Here is a 19,325-nt window from a genome sequence, read left to right as displayed (position 1 = left end):
CTCTCTGTGTTTAGTATAATGAAATGCCTCTATAATATTTGTACTGAGGTAAAGGAGATTACTTGTTTTACAGGCAGATGAATTAATGTAACTCTTTGATGTATAGTTATCGCATAACTGAAAATGTGCTTTGAAGATTCTGGAATAAGTTCTATAAAGTGAACATGTCATATCTTTGTAGCCACTGTCTCAAATTATTATAATCTAACTTAAACTTTCTCATTTAAATAAATGAATATGTCCTACACATTGATTGTTCATTTCTCTTACAGAATTGTCTCCTATAATATGAATCAAAGGATTGGAAATGTTAGAGAATAGGACAAAATAGTCATTTTAGAATAGCATTTAAAAAAATACATTTTGAACTGAGTTTTAAGAAGCTATCAATATTTGCAGTACAAGCAGAAAGACTTGGGACTGTGTATAAGTCCAGACACTCCAAGCCGTTTGGTTTTTCATTTTTAGGTTTTTTTGTCATTAGTCATCCCAAGGGTTAAAGACTAATTACATATTATATAATGAAAGCATCTCTGCCCACCACCTGGAAACAGGAGCAGCTCCCCCAAAGGTTCAGAGAGGGACTCTCTGTGACCCATGAAATTTAGCAGTGCCTCCCTTTTCTTAGCAGCCACCTGTTTGATGCAAACATTTGTTCAGGAAAATAGGCATTTCGTGTGGAATTTATATTTTAACACTTTGGTTTTTCTTCCATTTTCTTACTATAGGAACGTTTAGATTTTGCAATGAAAGAAATCATTTTTGATTTTCTTTGTGTGGGAAAACCAGCAAAAGCATTCAGTTTCAATCCAGAGGTATGAATGACCCTTTTATGACCTCTAACAGAGTGTGTATTGAAAGAGCTGTACCTTTGCTTTGCGTCTTTGGGGAGGATGGGAAGGGCATCTTCTTTAAAAAGTCTTCTGTTTGTTCCTGTCCTTGTTATCTGACTAGAGAGTGGAGATGCTGGAATTTGCAGTGTAGGATTTTGGATGAATCGACTTAGACTGATGAAAGATTGATGTGCTGTCATGTTCTGCTCTTGTCTAAGAGAGTACATCTTGCTCCAAAAGATACCCTGTCACACCCAGTCAGGTTGTTTTATTTTAGAAAAGTCAGTACTTTTATTTATGACCATTTTGATGCAGATTAGCAAACTGAATATCGGGAAGTGATGAAACAGAGAAGAATAAATTCAGGTAATAATAAAACACTAGAATCTGGTGAAATTAAGTAAGTAATGGGTGGATATATGTTTCTGTGTCACATCACAACTCCAGGGCCAGATCGTGGAAATGAGCAAACCATGGGTATGATACGCAATGTGGAGTGACAGGGCGATTGCCAAGGAAAAGGATGTTCCATTTTAAACTTCCTGCCACCGCAAGGATGGTGGGCAAGCTGTCTCTTTGCCCTTTCCCTGTGGGATTGTGGAAAGAGCACTGAGCCAGAGGTCAGCAGAGCTGGATTTGCTGCTAGCCACAGGCTCTACCACTTTCAGTAGCTATGTGCCATTTACCTCTCTGAACTTCAGCTTTTTCACCAGTAAAATGGACAAAATACTTTTCTAGATGCCTTGCAGAATAACTGTGATACTGTGATACTACGACCTCTTAAGCCAAGAAGAAAAAAGAAAGAAATTGCACACCATACAAGTATTTTTAAGATTGTTCCCATCACCACCATGATACTGCACGGCTGCTTCATCCGTCAGCGAGGAAGGAGGCCCAGAGCCCAGAGGTTAAAAATAAGCAGCTGGCCATTAGCCAAGGGCGCCCAGGGCTCCCGGGATGCTCATGCTTCACTGCACCACGCCCTGCATTCCCTTCTTGGTGCTAAGGTTGCCCCATGTCTAGGGATCTGGGAAAAGCCCCAGATGGGAGTTTGTCTGGTGTCTAACGACATCAGTCTTCAGGAACAGCTACAGCCAAGACCACTGGGCCAGATGGAGGGGAGCAAAGCCAGTAAAAATTCAGTGCATTTTGGTTGGATGGAGGCCCAAGGCCCTACTCATTAAAAGTCTTCACTTGCTGGGAAGGTTCTCAAAATTTTTTGCATTTCTTGAGCATCATGTCTTTACTATCTTTAATAATCATTCTCAGAATTACTGGGTTATTTGTCTAAAAAGAACATGTTGAAAGCTATTTACCATCATTATCACCATCTATAAAATTTATCCTTGAGTACCATCTTCCATTTCTCTTGATATTCTAGGACTATGGAAGACCATATTCATCAGTAGCTGGTAATTAGAAGCTCAAAGGCATATCTATGACCCCACTCAACAGCACACACAAGGATGAGAATATGAAACATATGTCATACCCTTGATGAAATAGGTTATAGGGCACAGTTTCTCAGGAAACAAATCCAGATTGTGTCTTAAATAATCTTCTAGAAGTAGCTTATGGAATAAGGCCCAGGAATATAAAGGGTTATCTTACTACAAAGTCTGTGCTGCAAAGCCACTCAACAGTTAGGTAATCTCTTACCTATTGCCTTCTTTTAGTTCAGATGTAGGTGGCTTCCCATTTGCCCCCTTCATACCACAAGAACTTACTCATTGATGGTAAGAGTTCCTAGGTCACCCATTTCTCTCATTTTTGTCTTGGCCTAAACTAATGTGGAACCAGAGGTCCTAATGAGAGGCAGAGGCAAGAAGAAATAAAAGGCATACAGATTAGAAAGGAAGAAGAAAACTGTATGTATTTACAGACCACAATTGCCTATATAGAAATTACCAAGGAATCTAAAGAAAACCTACTAAAAATAATAAATGATTTTAGAAAGCTTGTATCATACAAGATTAAAAATGTAAAAGTCAATGCATTTTTACATTCTAGTGATGAACAGTTAGAAATCGAACATTTTACAATAATAATGAAAGCAAAACACTTAACAGTAAAGCTAATAAAATATGTGCAAGGCCTGAAAGCTAAACACTGAGAAAAATTTTTTAAAGTAGAACAAATAAATGATGATAAATACTGTCCGTGATTAAAAGATTTAAAATTATAAATGTCAGTTGTCCCTAAATTGAGCTAATGGATTAAACTATAATCCCAATTAAAATCCCTAAAGCTTTTTCTATAGAAATCAACAGATTCTGAAATTTATATGGAAAGTATAAGGAACTAGAGTAACCACCATAGTTTTGAAAAAGAATAAAATTAGAGGACTAGCATGTCCTGATTTCAAAACTTACTATAAAGCTACAGTAATCTAGTACTGGCAGAGGGATGAATATAAAAACCAATGTAACAGAGTAGAGAACCCAGAAATAGCCCCATGTATATATGGTCAGTTGATTTTCAATGACAGTTTCAAGTTATTTCAATGAATAAAGGAGTCTTTCAAATAAATGGTGCTGAACAGTTGGACATCCACTTGAAAAATGATTACCCTTGACCCATAGTTTGCAGTGTATGCAAAAAATTAACTCAAAATGAATCATAAGCCTAAATGTGAAATCCAACATTATGAACCCTCCTGAAGAAAACATTGAGATAAAATCTTTGTGAGTTTCTTTGTGGGTAAACATTTTTTAGAACACAAAGAGCATAAATTATAAAAGAAAAAGTTGTTAAATTGAACATCATCAAATTAAGAAAGTGTGTATTTTAAAAGACACTGTTAGTAAAATGTAGAGCCACAGACTGGGAGAAATATTTGCAGAACACATATTGATTAAGCCACTTCTATTCAGACTATGTAAAGAACTCTAGCAATTCAATAACAAAATAAACAACCCAGTTTTTTAAATGGGCAAAATGAATAGCCTCTTTACTGAAGAAGAGATACAAATGACTAATAAACCCAAGAAAAGATGTTTAGCATCTTTAGTCATTAGAGAAATACAAGTTAAAACCACATTGAGATGTACAAGAAGGATACAGAGCAAATGGAACTTCATGCTATTTTAGTAAGAATACGAAAAGCTACAACTTCCCCAAGGTAGTTTCCAAAAGAAATTAAAATTTTTATCTACAAAGGCTTGTATGAATATTTACAGCAGCTTTATTCATAATCACTGAAATTAGGAAAACCACTTGTGTTCAACAATGGACAAATAGCTCAACAAATTATGAGTCATTAATACATCAGGATAGTAGTCAGCAGTAAAAAGAAACAAAGTACTGATATTGCAACCTCTTAAAAATATTATGCGAAGTGAAAGAAGCCAGACACACAGGGCTGTGTCTGTTTGATTCACTTATGTCATGTTCTGGAAAAGGCAAAACTGTCAGGTTCTGGGCTTCGGGGAGAGGACTCAGTATAAAGAGGCATGATGGAACTTTTTGCGATGACGGAAATATTTTAAAACTTAACTATGATGGTGGTTATCTGACTATATTACAAAGACCTGTACAACTAAAAGGAGTGTATTGTACTACATAGTATTATCTCTGTAAACTTGACTTTATTTTTTTTAATTAAGTGGAGATTCTAGCCTACAATACATATTTGCCAGCAGGAACTTTCCTCATAACATGACACAAATCCTCATCATAGCCCTTCTATGATCAAAGGCATTATTATCCTTATTTTATAGTAAGGACGCTGAAAGTTGGGCTTGGAAAAGCTCAGTAATTTCTCAAGACCAGACAGATAACAAAAGGGAGAAGTATGATGCAGAACTATATAAAATACAAAAATAATTATTTTTGAAATTGAGTTGAAAATATGGGTCCAAAATGACCTCATCTTGTGCCCTTAGTATTATCCAGAGGGAAGGAAAACCAGGAGACCTAGCAAGGATGATCTGTAAATCACATAATATTTACAAATATTTGAGGCTTGACCATTTATGTCATTCCACAGTTATCCTCAGCATGATATTTCTTCGCTGAAAACATTGCCGTGTCTTGAGAAAAATACAGAAGACTAGAAACATTTCATTAAAGAACTACTAAAATAAATGAGGGAGTGAACAGACTTTAATATACAATTAAATTTTTTAATGTTAATACTCTTTCTTCTAGAAAATGGAAAAAGAACACTATTGAAGACCATAAAAGTGTACATATGCATTGAATCAGATATGAATGAACCAGAGAAATATTCACCAAATCCTGGTTGAAATATCATTACTAAAGCTTGAATAAGTACAGTTGACCCTTGAATGACATGAGTTTGAACTGCACAGGTCCACTTATATGCAGAATTTTTCAATAAATATATTGGAAAACTGGAGATTTGCAACTATTTGAAAAAACGTGAAGTATATGTTAATCAACTGTTTATGTTATTGGTAAAGCTTCTAGTCAACACTGGTAGTTGTTTTGAGGGAATCAGAAGTTACGTGGGGGGGTTTAACTGTATGGGGTCAGCACCCTGTTTGTTGTTCAAGGGTCAGCTGTAGTTTTAACATGAATAGAAGTCAATATTAATGTTATAAAATGTAATCAAGTACCACAAGATAGGTGATTTGGACAAACCTGACAAGAAGAGCTTCCCACCTATTAGTTATGTGTTCAGTTTCCTCACCTGGAAGATGGGAATAATCATGACTTCCTTGCATGGCTATTTTAAAGATGAGAGTTAATGAGCAGTTCTAGACACATTTTAGGGACTCAATAAATTGTGCCTAGATTATCATGTTAATACTAGTAATATTATTGCCCACTGTAGATATTAGCCTATTATGGGAACTTATTACTTCATGTGGTTTGAAAATATTAGTGTGCTTTACAGTATAATGTAAATGCTTTATGCATGGCTGTTTAAGTACATACAGATGTTCTAGTAGCTTCTGATTTTTTAAGATCATCGCTACTGGGAGTAGCTGTCTTACTGAGCCATCTTTCAGAGCCAGTGTTATGCCTAACCTGAGCCTGACGAAGATAACTATCTGGCCCCAAATAGCATTTCTTCTTACAAGCTTATATGTTTTTACCAATAACAGGTTCTCTGGCACTGAATTTTTAAATTTTATTTTCAAACTTTCCAGCCTTTTTAAATAAGAAGTCAACAACCTGCAGTTCAGAGCAGACGATTTTTATTTTGTGATTTGCAACTCCTGTTTGTGTTCCTTCAGTCTTTGTGAATTAACACATGGCATATCTCTTCCTCCAGGAGACCTAAGAGCCTTTTGTTTACCACAGTTTACCTTAGTTGCAGCTGCTCCAAAGGATGACTGCCTGTCTTTTAGAGGTACACCTGGGATCCCCCAAACAGAACGTGTATGACCATCTCAAACATCCCCTCCCAAGTTTGGTGAAAATCTTGCCAGTTGTTTTCTTGTGACGCAGCAATAAGTAGTGACAGAGACTTTATTTTGTTTTCATAGGTTTGGCCTAAACTCTTGTGCATTTTAAATTACTTTCCCCATGCTAATCTAGATGGCAGACCATGCTTAAAATGGTTTAATTTGACTACAAATAGCAGGCCTTTCTTTTCATCACAAACATACTGTTTCTTACAGAGAATGAACATTGGTTTGTGGGCCTTCTTGGTAATAGCCGATAGCTTGCAGCAGAAAGATGGTGAGCCTCCCATGCCGGTCACAGGAGCTGTTCTCCCATCAGGAAACACACTGAGAGTGAAGAAAACATACTTGAGTAAAACACTAACGGAAGAGGAAGCCAAAATGATAGGTGGGTTTCAAAGACCGATACTTATCCTTAGTGAGAAACGCTTTTTAGAAGTTTATAAAAGTTGCTGATGAGACATTCCAACATTAATTGTTTTGATTGATTCATGCTGGGCTTTGTTTTACTGCCCTTTAAACTTTTTGGAACTTTCTGGTAAACATTTTTCCATTTAAATGCTAGACTTTTATCTATGATCTTTTCAGACTTCTAGTATTGATTATCTACAGTTAACAGTAAGTGAAATAAGTAAGACATCTGTGTCCTTTGGTAGGTAATCCTGTTTATAAGGCCACCATATATATAGTCATTCATTCATTAGTTCATTCATTTTTATATTTCTTCCCTTTCTTTTCAGTAAAATTACTTTAATCTGTGTTTTAAATATGCCAAGTCCCATTCACACCAGGTTATATTGTGGATTTAGTCCACATGAGACTATTTTTTTCTTTAATTTAGCTATTTGAATCCAGAGGTGATTTTTTTATTCGATTGTTTCTTTTTTATGGAATTTTGAAACTTGCTGAAAACTTTAAGATAGGTTGTGGATTCCAAAGACATGAAAGAAATACATGAGCAACTTTTTGCTTTAAAATGCTTAGCTTTAGGTATGCAATACTTGAATGAGTTCAGAAAGATTCAATGCATGAAATACAACCATTAATAAATATTCATTAACGTACAAATTTTAAATGCAAAGCAATTTACTTTTCATTTGGATTATATACATAAATATATAAAAGGTCATATACATATACGAAGTACATATGCTATACATATTTGTCTTCCACTGTAAGATACTGACACTATACTTAATGAAAACAGTAAAAACAATATAGCTAAGGTAAGTTTTCCTTCACTTAAAAATGAATGATATGAGGTCACTTTATTTTACTAAAAAGAACCCCACACATGTATTTTCAGAGAATAATACGAAGTTGTTAAAATCTTTGCCCCAAATGAGAATTGTCCGTTATGACACTAATGATTATGATTTTTCTTGTACTAACCAGAAACATAAAAATTCTAAGGTTAAACTTTTTATTTCCTTGTTTACTTTATTCCTTTTGAAATATTAGAATTCCTCTTTATTGAATTTAAATGAATTTTAGTGAACATCCTCTAAGCGCATCCTCTAATCTAGAAAGAAATACTAGACTTTAAGTATCAAAAAAAGAAATACTTGATTTTAAGAAAGCAGTTTTAACCTACGACCTGGATTTGTTACAGATCCAGCAGGAGAAACTCATACACCTTGAATTTGCTAATTTTGACTAATTATGACAGGAACGAGGATTAGTTGAATGTCCTGCAGATCAAAGATTGAATTGGACTCTGCTCGAAGAAGTCAATGACCCATAGAAAGTCCTCAGTAAAAGCACAGCATAGAGGATGGATAAACTAGGATTTCATTCTTTGATAGGTTTAATCAAAGATGTAACTCTAGCACATGTTTTTCAGGCATGTCATTATATTACTCTCAAGTACGAAAAGCCATGGACAATATTTTAAGACACCTTGATAAGGAAGTAGGAAGGTGTATGATGCTAACGAACGTCCAGATGTTAAACAAAGAACCCGAAGACATGATCACGTGAGTACAGTGAAGACTGTTTGCAGTGAAGAATTCATTAGCCAAAGCACAACAGCAGAGATTCTTACCATTTATTCTATATTTTCTCATCTTCTTCAAGTCAAAGATAGTGAAAACATACTTTGATAATATTTGACTAACTCTGAAGATAAGATCAAACTGAGATTGACCTACTTTGGTTATATCCCATGTATCATTAGGCCAGTAAGTTAGACAGTAGGGCCTAGATACTTACTGTCCCCATTTAGAAGCAGTAATGTTTTGCTCCCAAGCTCTGTCACAGCCCATGGGCTATATATATATATAGTGATGTCACCAGTTTGCAGACACTCTATCTTTATAAATCTCACATTCATGGGTTTCTAGTGACTGTTCCTGAACGGTAAGAGTTTAACCTACTTATTAGTCTCCATGCAACTGAGTCTCTATGAAATATTGGCTTTTAGAAAGAAATACTCGATTCTAAGTATCAAAAAAAGAAATACTATATTTTAAGAAAGCATTTGTAACCTAAGACTGGATTTGTAATTAGAGCTCAGTAGGAGAAACTCATACACCTTGAATTTGTTAATTTTGACTAATTATGGCAGGAACGAGCATTAGGTTATAACTTTACATTTTAAGAAAGTTTGGACTTTATTGTTGGACTATGAGCTAAATTATATCTGGAACCTATAGAATAAATTTCCAAAAATATAATAAGAAAGATTTTTCTTGTCACTCCGCATATCCAGTTCCAAATACTACAATTAGTTGGAAGGTTGTTACCTATCTAGGGAAGTTCATATTGTGGGTGTGTATTTTTATCACAATGGTAGCATGTCAAAAACACAGTGTGACAAAACGAAACAAGGTAAAGCCAAGCAAAAACTACAGAATTATTTTGAATACATACTTAACAGTATATGAAGTTAAAATGAAAGCCTCCTTCCCTTGAAATCTGCAACCATTCATAGGCCCAGTGTGATTCCTCCCAGACCTTCCCCTGTGTCAACATAAATATATGTATATACATTTTCTTTACAAAAATAGGATTATACAATGCATATTATCCTGCAGAGTGTGAACTATTTGATTTAAATGATATGAAGATCATGATGTGCTGCTTTAGACTTTTCAATCAAAATGACAGCAGAACTGAAGTTGATCAAGGTTAATAAACATTAAATATATTTGTCTACAGCTCTAATTCTTACCTCACAAATTGTCCAACTGTCCAATAACATCATTATTATATACTCTTTGAATATATTAAAGCAACATTCAATTTATAATGTATAAAATATAAGAAATGCTTTTAAAACTTCTGCCCTATAGTTATTTCCTCTAAAAATAGTAAAGAAATGAAAGACCTAGAAAGGAAAACTATATCTATAATCAAGAAATCGTATGTTGGGTTCCGGACCAAAATGATATATTCAAAGTCATAAAAAGAAACAGGTTTAAACATAATGTAAACATTTCATTAGTATTTTAACCAATACCTTAAACTTTTTCTAAGGCACTTCTTTACTTTTTCTTCTTTAGCCATCTTCAGACCTGCACCTCCCCCCCCATTGGGATAGTGATATTTTACATGCAAGGCTTTTAGGCAGATCCCTGCGTGGAAAATAACTAATCGCTACATTTCTCAAAAACGAGGGAGAAATATTAGGGAATTATATAAACATTTAGGAGGGGAGAACTGAGGTCCACACCACAGTAAAGGAAGCAGTCAGTGGAGTTGATAGACCAGATTGGTGCACCACGTCCGCAGGCCTTGCTCAGGGGTATGAACTTGAACACGAGGCATTCTGTATTGCTTCATTTCCATTCACCATCCCTTTGGTGGTTCATGCTGGCAAAGTTTAATAATAATATCTGTTAATAAAAATTAGGTTATTTGGGGGGGCTCACATGGTTCCCTGTAACAGTCTGGAGAGTAAAAGGAAATTTCATCCCAACTAGAGTTCCTCATCTAGGCTTTATCAGCCTTCAGGTCCTGCAGAATTCACCTCACGCTTCAGGCCAGGCAGGGTCATCTGTTTTTTGACAGATAGGAAAATAATCCCGGCTGTTTAAAACATCTCGTGAGCACACTAGAACTGTTTGAATGACTCACTGGGTTGCAGAGGAACAGGTCACTAGCTCTACCTCTGTTCAGCTACTGAGAATATCACTTCAAGACTCCCCTTTCCTTGGGCTGATTGAAAACCAGGCATAATGGCTTCTTCTCTGGAGTCCTCATACGTCCCGTGCAAATGGAGTATAGAAAAGGAGAAGAAATCATGATATGGCTTTCCATAAAAGCACAGTATTACAGAATTCAACATATATGCATTTTATCTTTCACATCAATAACTTTGTATTCATGCCTAACAAATTTACAAAAGCATGCTGAAATGTAATGTCACAGGGCAAACTTGCTATCAGACAGGAAGGAGTCTGACCATCTTTAGATTATAGAGGGAATGTATTCTTTTCATTGCATTTCAAATCACCACAGTTACGGTTCCAGAAAGAAATTACTTCTATGTGACTTTGCATTTTCATTATTGTGTTGGTGTCCTATGATTGCATTAACTAGTGCCAATTTTATATTCTTAGAAAATTAAATCATCAGAATGGCAACATGCTATTATATTTGATCTCTTAGGTTATTTGAAAAATGATGGGTAGTTTAGTTTTTTCATAAAGGTTATTGACAAAATATGTGGTTACAATCACCTACATATTCAAACAATTAAAAACTGAAATAAATTATCACAAAATGTACATTTTTCCTTTACATTATACAACAGAATATAGGAGGCATTCATTATCTTTAAACATTCATATTCTCAAGAAAGTAAAAAGAGAGGAAGAACCTCCATAGAAGTCAGGCCCAAAAGTATAGTTCTACAAAATCAGGAATGGGTGTACAAATACATCATTTCAGGATTTTACTTGACATTATGAAAGACTTATTTTTGGAAGCACTTAATGTTTTTAAAAAAGGAGGGTGGGAGCTCTAGAGAAGCATAACTCATCAGGGAGAGAAGCTTCCAGATACTGTGCTGTGAGAGGAAACCTTCACTTATATGCACTGAAATCCCATTTTTAAGTGCTAAATGTTGGAACGACTGCAGTGCATTCCTTAAGTGCTGATTCCTTTAGACGTTTCAGTGAATTCAATGTTTTTCAGTGTTTTAAATGCAGGCCACAGGGAACAAACCCCAAAGAATCCAACTGAATGGCAAGCAATCTGGTACAATGCTGTCGATATCAGCATTTTTCTTTATAGATATATCCCTCGGTCTAACATTAAATCTTTACAGGTTCTCTTAGAAATGGCCAAACTAGAAAGGGGAGAAACATTTGAAAATAAAATGGAGCAAACACCAGGCAGTGATTCAAGAGGCACAGATTCTAGTCTTTGTTCACATAGATGATTGATTTTTTTGTTAAATTTTTGTAACCTTTGACCTGTGTTTTATTGAAAAACTTTATTTTCAAATTCTAGGGGTGAGAGAATGCCAAAAATAGATGTTTTCAGGACTTGTGTTGCTGCTATTCCTCGACTGCTTCCTGATGGGATGTCCAAACTTGAACTTATTGACCTGCTGGCTAGGGAGGTGAGCATGACAGTGGGCATTATCTGATCAAAATTGATATTAATCCTTCAGTATTACTTTGAAAAAAAAGTAGATGGATTATTAAAAACTGATCAATATTTACTAAATGAGGCATTATTCTAGGTACTATGTGGAGATTTTTTTGATGTGTTTTCTCCATGTTGAGAGGGTTTAATATCCATTAGAGAAGTAAATACATAAGCACATAAGGTACCTCACAGTATAAAGCCTGAAACTGCAAATTAATAGCTCAAAAAGTGTGCTATGTGAGTTCAGTGGGTAGAGGGATTGCTGTGGACTGTGGAAGTCAGCAAGTTACTCCTGGGAGATGGTGGAACTTCAATGCCCTTTAAAGGAAAGATAGAATTCAGAAAGGTGAAGGGAGAGATGTGAGCTGAAAGGGGGAGGAGGTGAGTCTGTCCTTAAGAGTTTATTCAGGGTCTGATTCCTAAGCTGAGGCCCCCAGACCCCAGGGGGCCAAGAAGGTGGGTAATGGGAATCCTAAGCTAGTTTTACTACTTCAGAAAGCTGCCAACCACCATAGGTTTCTCAGCCTTTCCATCCTCCCTAAGAATGTACAGCCCAACTAGAATCTAAAGTTAATTTGCCTGGAGTGAAATTATGTCATTACAGTTAAGTAAGCATAATTTTTCTCATGCTAATCTGAAGTTCTGTGACAGTTAATGCATGTCTTTCATTTAAAAATCAAATGTGACTTATTACCTAAATGCCATGTGGGATGCAGAATCATGGGAAGCACAGAGGACATGAATGAGGAAGAGCAACATCACCCTTGATTTGAGAAAAAAAGAAAAGGAGTTTAGAAACCCAATGATAAACAGAAAAAAAGACGAGAGGTGGATTTTCAGCTAATGTTTACTATAGCTGAGGCATTTGGACTAATGGAGTTTTTAAGCCGGAGGATTACATGATTAAAAAAGAAAAGTCATTTTAGGCTAGTTAATCTGATAATGATGGAATAGAGGAAAGCTCAGAGAAGGATAACAAATATTAGTGCTGACTGAATGAAAGATGCGTCATGTGTAACCTGGCTTACCTACGATCGCTGGCCCTTGAGAGCGCCCTTTCCAGCAATATCCAAATGAAATAACCCCAAGCCCCATCCCAGGTGGCTGCAGATTACTTCAGGCAGCCACGCCTCCTGCATGTCCCCACGGAGAACCGCGGGGATTGTGGCCATGGGGCTCTCTACTCCGGGCAGCCAGTTTGGACTCCAATGCTGATCCCTTCCCTGCTGGCAACTGATAGCTTTCACAGCCTCTGGTTCTTGCCGGTTCCTCCTCAGTCCTGGTGCCAACACAGGCAGGCCTTTGCTACTTCAGTCACCACCAGCACGAGGATGAGGCTGGATTGTGAAGTTGCCCGAGGGCATGTTTCTCTGGAAACTGCTGTGTCAAGCCTTGGTGCTCTGACCAAAGGCTGTGCCCTCCTGGCTGGCTTCAGTCACCTGCTGTCACCTGCTCTGTGCTAAATCGGCAAAGTCTAGGTCACAGGTCCTTCCTTCCATTCCATGTTTAGGACATACTCTAAGGGAATATAAAGTTTTAAAAAATGACAACCTAGGCTTTTGCTGAGCCCTAGCAACTGAACGTGAGCAGAGCACATTCATTGGAGGTAGGGAAACAGTGGGAAAAAGGAAAACATAAGCCTGGGTCGGAAAGGAGCTTTCAGTTCTGGGAGAGATGATCTAAAGGATTCCCAGATAATGATGAGGTGGTTTGGGGGTGAGGGAAGCTGAGCAGTGAAGGAACCAAGATACTATGCAGGGTCACCCACACTAATACTGAGCCTCCCAGAATGACGGCACAGACTGAGAATAAAGAAAAGGCACCATGATACTTATATTGATAACTTGTTATCATAGATCTTGTTGCACAAAATAAAAGGCAACCATAAAAAAAAAAGTTACCATGTGCTGAATTACCCAGAGCAGCCTGTCTGTGTGCCATGGACAGAGATACAAGTAGCAGACAAGTATTTCCATGTAGGGGCGGGATTGCTGAGTGACAAGGCTGGGTGTGGTGGTGGAAACTGGAGAGCAGAAGACCCTTCTCCGTGGCCTGGGAGCCACCAGAGAAAGTGAAGCCACCATCTGAGAGATTTGGAGAAGGTACAAAAACCGCAAAGAAAACTGAATGGTTTGGAAATCCTGAATTTTGCATCCCTGCTTTGCCACTTTCCTAGCCCTGTGACCTAGGCACATTATTTAACCCACTGCCTATCTGTTTCGCTTGGTAAAATGGAATAATAGCGCCTATCTCATAAGATGGCTAGGCGCTAAATGGTAAGGCATGCACTTCGGATCCTCCAAGGGAAAATGTGCCAGCAGGTGAAAGACAGTTACTTTCCTTAAGGTGGAAAGATAGGTCCAATTATTTCAGTCAAGTTCTAACTGGTGATGGTTATGCACACTAAGGCCTTTGAAGTAGTAAGTTTTTTTTAAATGTCATGCAGTGTTCTGATAAAGCCTCTAAGGCGGCTTTGCTCCCAATCTGTGTGGGAGACTCTTACCTCTGGAATCACCTCGATGGCCTAATCCGGTGGCGCCTGAGTCTGCAGACCACGGGGCAGGCATGTCAGAGGGAATTCCACTAGACGTGGCTGGAATGTCACTGCTATTTATAGCGCATCGTGTTTATTATTATGTACATTCTTCAAAGCTCAAAGCAGTGGGTACTGTTTTTATGAGGGAAAAGAGCAAATAAATATTCTTGAGAGTTCAAGTCCTAGGGCAAAGTCAAGAAAATATGACTGGACTTATATGGGAACCTGTGAAGAGGTTTGGAGAAGGTACAAAAACTGCAAAGGAAACTGAATCGTTTGGAAATCCTGAATTTTGCATCCCTGCATTGCCGTTTTCCTAGCCCTGTGCCTCCCAACTCCGTTCCCCGGAGAAGGCATTTCAAGGATCTGTCCCCTCTGACTGCGCCAGACCCCTTCCCCAGCACCTCAGGTAACGGCTACATCACTGCAGCTCAGACTGACACCAGTGCGCTCAGCACGACGGTGGTGGATGGAGGGAAACTGGCTCACCCCTTTCTCCAGCGACTGTGCTTCTGGTTTTAGGTGTATTGCTCAGCCCACTCATAATGGCTGAGTGTGAGGAATCTTTCCACCAACGCCCCATGGAAGCTTCTCAGGCCTTCCTGACATGATGGTAAGATCCCTGTGGGGCACTTCCTTCCCGCCCTCAGCAGAGCCTGCCTTCCCAGCTGCCTGGGTCCCCCAGGGATTCTCCACGGAGGAATGGTGCTGGCTTCTCTCCTTGGCAGCCACCACTGTTTTTCTCTCCCTGCCATCCAGGTGTTTCCTGTCCTACCCCTCAAACACGGGAAGGACCTTTTTCCCAATGGTCTACCGACTCCTGTCCTCTGCTGCTTCCTGCAGCACTATAAATGCACTGAAGGTTCAATATGCACCCTCCCCTTTCAACAGTTTGTCATAGGGTTGCGAGCATTGAATAATGCATATTAAATCACTTTGCATAGTGCCTAGAACACAGTAAGCTTTCGGCAAATGTTAGTTGTTATTTTTAGGCATCTTTACATTTGAATGCCATAGTGCCTTGGTGTACAATGCATTTTCATACACACTATGTGACGAAAGCTGGGCGCATATTCATTCCTATTTTCAGACAAGGAGATTGAACTTCAAAAGAGTAAAGTCAGTTGCCCGAATTTATCAAACTTTCCTGAATCCAAGTGGAAGTGACAGATGCCATTGGTTCTGTGCAAAATGACAGATGAACACATTTCACCTAGTGTTTCCTTAAAATTTGTGGACATTTACCGGGTAATGCAGACACAGCACCACAGTCTCCCCACGTGCTTCCCATCCCACCAGCCACCAGCTCTAGATCCCCTGCAGACCGGGGCTTCCAGGCCCATTTGCACCAGCTGGTCCAGCCCGGGCAAGAGTCGCATTGGTCAGGCCGGCCAATCCGTGCTCCGCCTGTCACCTGCCTCGGACGGACAGCTGCGCTGATGCTGGCAATACTGGTTTCTTTTGGCATGTTTTATTGTGGTTTGGTTTGTGTGTAACCACATACCTCTGACCCATTTTAGGCTCCTGGAAACCAGATGAGCTTCTTAGAAATTTCACCTTGTTCCTGCAGCTAGTCAGACTGCATTCTCTTAAAGTCTCTATTCCTTTCAACTAACTGCCACGAAGCACTCCCATAGAGAAGTTTTTTATTTAATTGCAGTTGGGTATTTCACAGGCAAGAACCTGTCCTTCCTTTCTTAGTCAGGCGTCTCTGTCTGATGGCCCGGCAGGGGCCTGGGGGCCCCTGACCTCCACTCTGTGCTCTCTAGGCGAGGGCCTGCATGTATGTTGGCCAGTACCACCCTGCTTTCCTGTACATACGCAGGTGACTGGGTATCTTTCTCATTTAACTCCATCTTCTCTTCCTTTTTAGTAGCTGCATTTTTTCCTGTTTCCTATTTTATAATACCAAGTCTCATGTGTTTCATAAGATAATCTGTGAATATCTGGTTAAAATCTAATAGCAAAAATGAGAAAGATCTGGGTGGAAGAAATGGCAGCTGTATCTGAGAGGCAGGTAGCTCCCCAGTCACATTCGTCCAGCAGCAAACACAGGGAGGGTCCCCTGCCTTTCCCCCGGCCCGGCCCCCTCCCTGGCCACTGCACAGACCTGCCTGGGCACCCTGTGCCTGCTCTCTCATTTCCCTGATGGTCTGGACTTCTTTCTTCCACAGACATTCCACCCTTACTGTCAGCTGGGCTTTCTAGTCCTGAAGCCCCTTCCCCTCTCTTTGTGCCGAGGTCCCAGGAATATTTTTGAACGTTTTCACTGGCTAAACGTGATCACCACCATTTCCAGAGGAGGGGCCACCTGAAACGGCAAGCGCTGTGCCACCTGCGGACTGTCGGGGTCCTTAACATGACCCTGTGTTGTGGCTTTAAAGTTAAAACAGTTTCTGGAACTCATATTGTGAAGGAGAGCTATGTTCAGTGAAGCGTAGAATTAATCTGACTTGGACATCTACAAATATTGGCCCTTAAAAGTTTCATCTAAATGCATGAAACTCTTATTTTGACGTGGCTTTTATTTTGACTCTAAAAATAGGTGCTTGCCTCGTTTTATGACTGTATTAACCTCCTAGGGCCACCAGAATAAACTACCACAAACTGGGTGACTTCATAGAAATGTATTATCACACAGTTCTGGCGGCTAGAAGTCCAAGATCAAAGTGTGAGCAAGGTTACTTCCTTCCGAGGGCCATGAGCCTATCCCATGCCACTCTCCCAGCTTCTGGTGGTTTCTGGCAGTCTTTGATCTTATTTGGCTTGCAGAAACATGACCCTAATCTCTATCTCCATCTCCATGTGGGTTCTCCCTGTGTGCATGTCTGTCTCCAACTTTCTCCTTATAAGGACACCAGTCATATTGGATTTAGGATCCACCCTTCTGGACCATGACCTCATGCTAACTTAGCTGATTGCATCTGCAATGAACCTATTTCCAAATAATGTCACATTCTGAGGCCCTGGGCTTTGGATTTCAGTGTATGAATTTGGGGTGAACACAATTCAGCCTGTAACAATGACCAGCATTGTTATCCTCAGGTAATGTTTATTGAGTGCCTGTCATTCCTGTCCTAAGAAGGTGGGTTGTCGTCTGCAGAAGCTCCCTCTCTGTGACATCCAGGACCATACACTGGTACCAATGTAGTAAATAGGAATAATACACTCAAGATGGGAAAATGACTCCAAGAGCTTGTTGTAAACTAGCATTCTCAATAAACTGCTCAGAATGCTGGAACGTTTCTTCCCGAATAGGCAATCTTCAGGCCCTTGAAGTTTATGAGATGCAGGGACAGTTATTACCTGTGTTTTCCAAGTGAGGTGCTGAGGTTCAGAGATTAAGCAACTAGCACAAGATCACACAGCTAGTAAGTGACAGAGGCAAGACCCAGAGGCAGGCATTCTGCCTCCTGAGCACGCACACCTCACCCCTTCCCTTCTGTGTCATCCCCTGGGTGACCCACAGTCCTCACGGCTACCACTCTGCCTCCAGCACCGTCTCACCACATGCTCTTGAAACCTCCTGCCCAGGAGTTACAGCCATACCGAGCTCCGAATGCTCAGGGCTCTGTGCAGTGGGTGCAGCCACTGAGTCCTAGGAGGGGCTCAAAAATATTTGTTTATGAAATAAACAAAAGAATATAGAAAGTATTATGTTAAGCAATGCACCATACCAGTGTCGAGATTTAATATCAGTATGCTTATTCTGGGCTAAGCCACTAATACACTGACACTCTTCAGTTGGCTAACTCTGAATTTCTCAACCTAGGTACTACCAACATTAGGTGCCAGATAATTCTTTGTGGTCGGGAGTTGCCCTGTGCATTATAGGGTGGTGCCCAGCAGCCTCTTGGCCTCTGTCTGTGAGATAGATGCCACCAGTGCTCTCCAAGTTGTGACAGTCAATAACATGTCCCTCTAGACCTTACTGAGTATCTCCTGGTGGTGGTTATAAAACCGATTGTAGATCACTGACCTAACTAATTGCTCATTTTCATTGAACTTCTGGATGAGTCCCTTGGTTTCTCCAGGACTCAGGTTTCTCATCCTTAAAAGTGGTAAGGTTTGGTACTAATTTATTCTGTAGCCAATAATGTATTAAGAAGTATGCATGTACAGCTAAATCCCATGAAACAGAAGAAAGACACTAGTGGAAAACTGGTGAAATCTGAATAAAATCTGTAGTTTAGTTAATAGCATTGCACTGATGTTAATTTCTTAGTTTGGGTGAATGTATCATGGTTACATAAGACGTTAACATTAGGGAAGCTGAGTGGAGAATCTACAGGAGGGTGGCCCACTTTTCAAACAGCAGCAAAAGCAGAGACCAAATATGTTCCTTGATGCATCTAGAAGAGTTCATGTAGTAAATGATCTTATTGTCTTTTATTCCTTTCACAGGCTCTCCATTCATATGGATGATGAACTGCCACATATTGGACAAAATTCTCTGCAGGGTTTGCTTGTTGACTTCTCGGACTGGAGGGAGGGAAGACGTGCTGTTTGGCTTCACCAACTTCCTACTCCGGGAAGTGAATGACATGCATCACACGCTCCTCGATTCATCCCTTAAGTTACTGCTCCAGCTCCTCACCCAGTGGAAATTGGTCATACAAACTCAAGGAAAAGTCTATGAACAAGTGAACAAAATCAGGAATTCAGAGGTGATTTCCCCACTCTTCCCACCAATTTATTTTCTTTCACATAGTACGTGTGTATGTAAGTTGCAGCCCGGAGAACCTCTGGAGTTCTTACTTCCAGCCATTGAGGAACTATCTCCCCAGGGGTGGCCCTTAATTCTTCCATCAGATAAATTGTGACTAAGAAGCTCAGGGCATGGTATGCCACAGGTTAGATTTGTTAATATTTACAAGACCTTTGAGGGAGCAGAAATTGTTTTCTTCAGAGAATTATGATTATAAATCTGAAAGCACATGATTGTAGGCCAGGATGTGAATGTAGATATATAAAAGTCAGCTG

General features: G+C 39.3%; 1 protein-coding gene across 1 annotated transcript in view; it reads left to right on the top strand.

Moving 5' to 3' along the window:
* Positions 1–19,325, top strand: part of LOC140848869 (protein furry homolog) — a 249,912-nt gene that overhangs the window by 154,988 nt on the left and 75,599 nt on the right. Inside the window, 6 exon segments of the mRNA XM_073233639.1 lie at positions 729–815; positions 6,425–6,596; positions 8,052–8,184; positions 11,666–11,770; positions 18,744–18,831; positions 18,833–19,009. Of these exon segments, the coding sequence (XP_073089740.1) occupies positions 729–815; positions 6,425–6,596; positions 8,052–8,184; positions 11,666–11,770; positions 18,744–18,831; positions 18,833–19,009 (762 nt within the window).

This window comes from Manis javanica, chromosome 1 (genome assembly GCF_040802235.1).
Source record: "Manis javanica isolate MJ-LG chromosome 1, MJ_LKY, whole genome shotgun sequence".
Classification (NCBI taxonomy): domain Eukaryota; kingdom Metazoa; phylum Chordata; class Mammalia; order Pholidota; family Manidae; genus Manis; species Manis javanica.
Note: the sequence above shows the minus strand (reverse complement) of the source record. Positions and strands in the feature narration are given on the sequence as shown.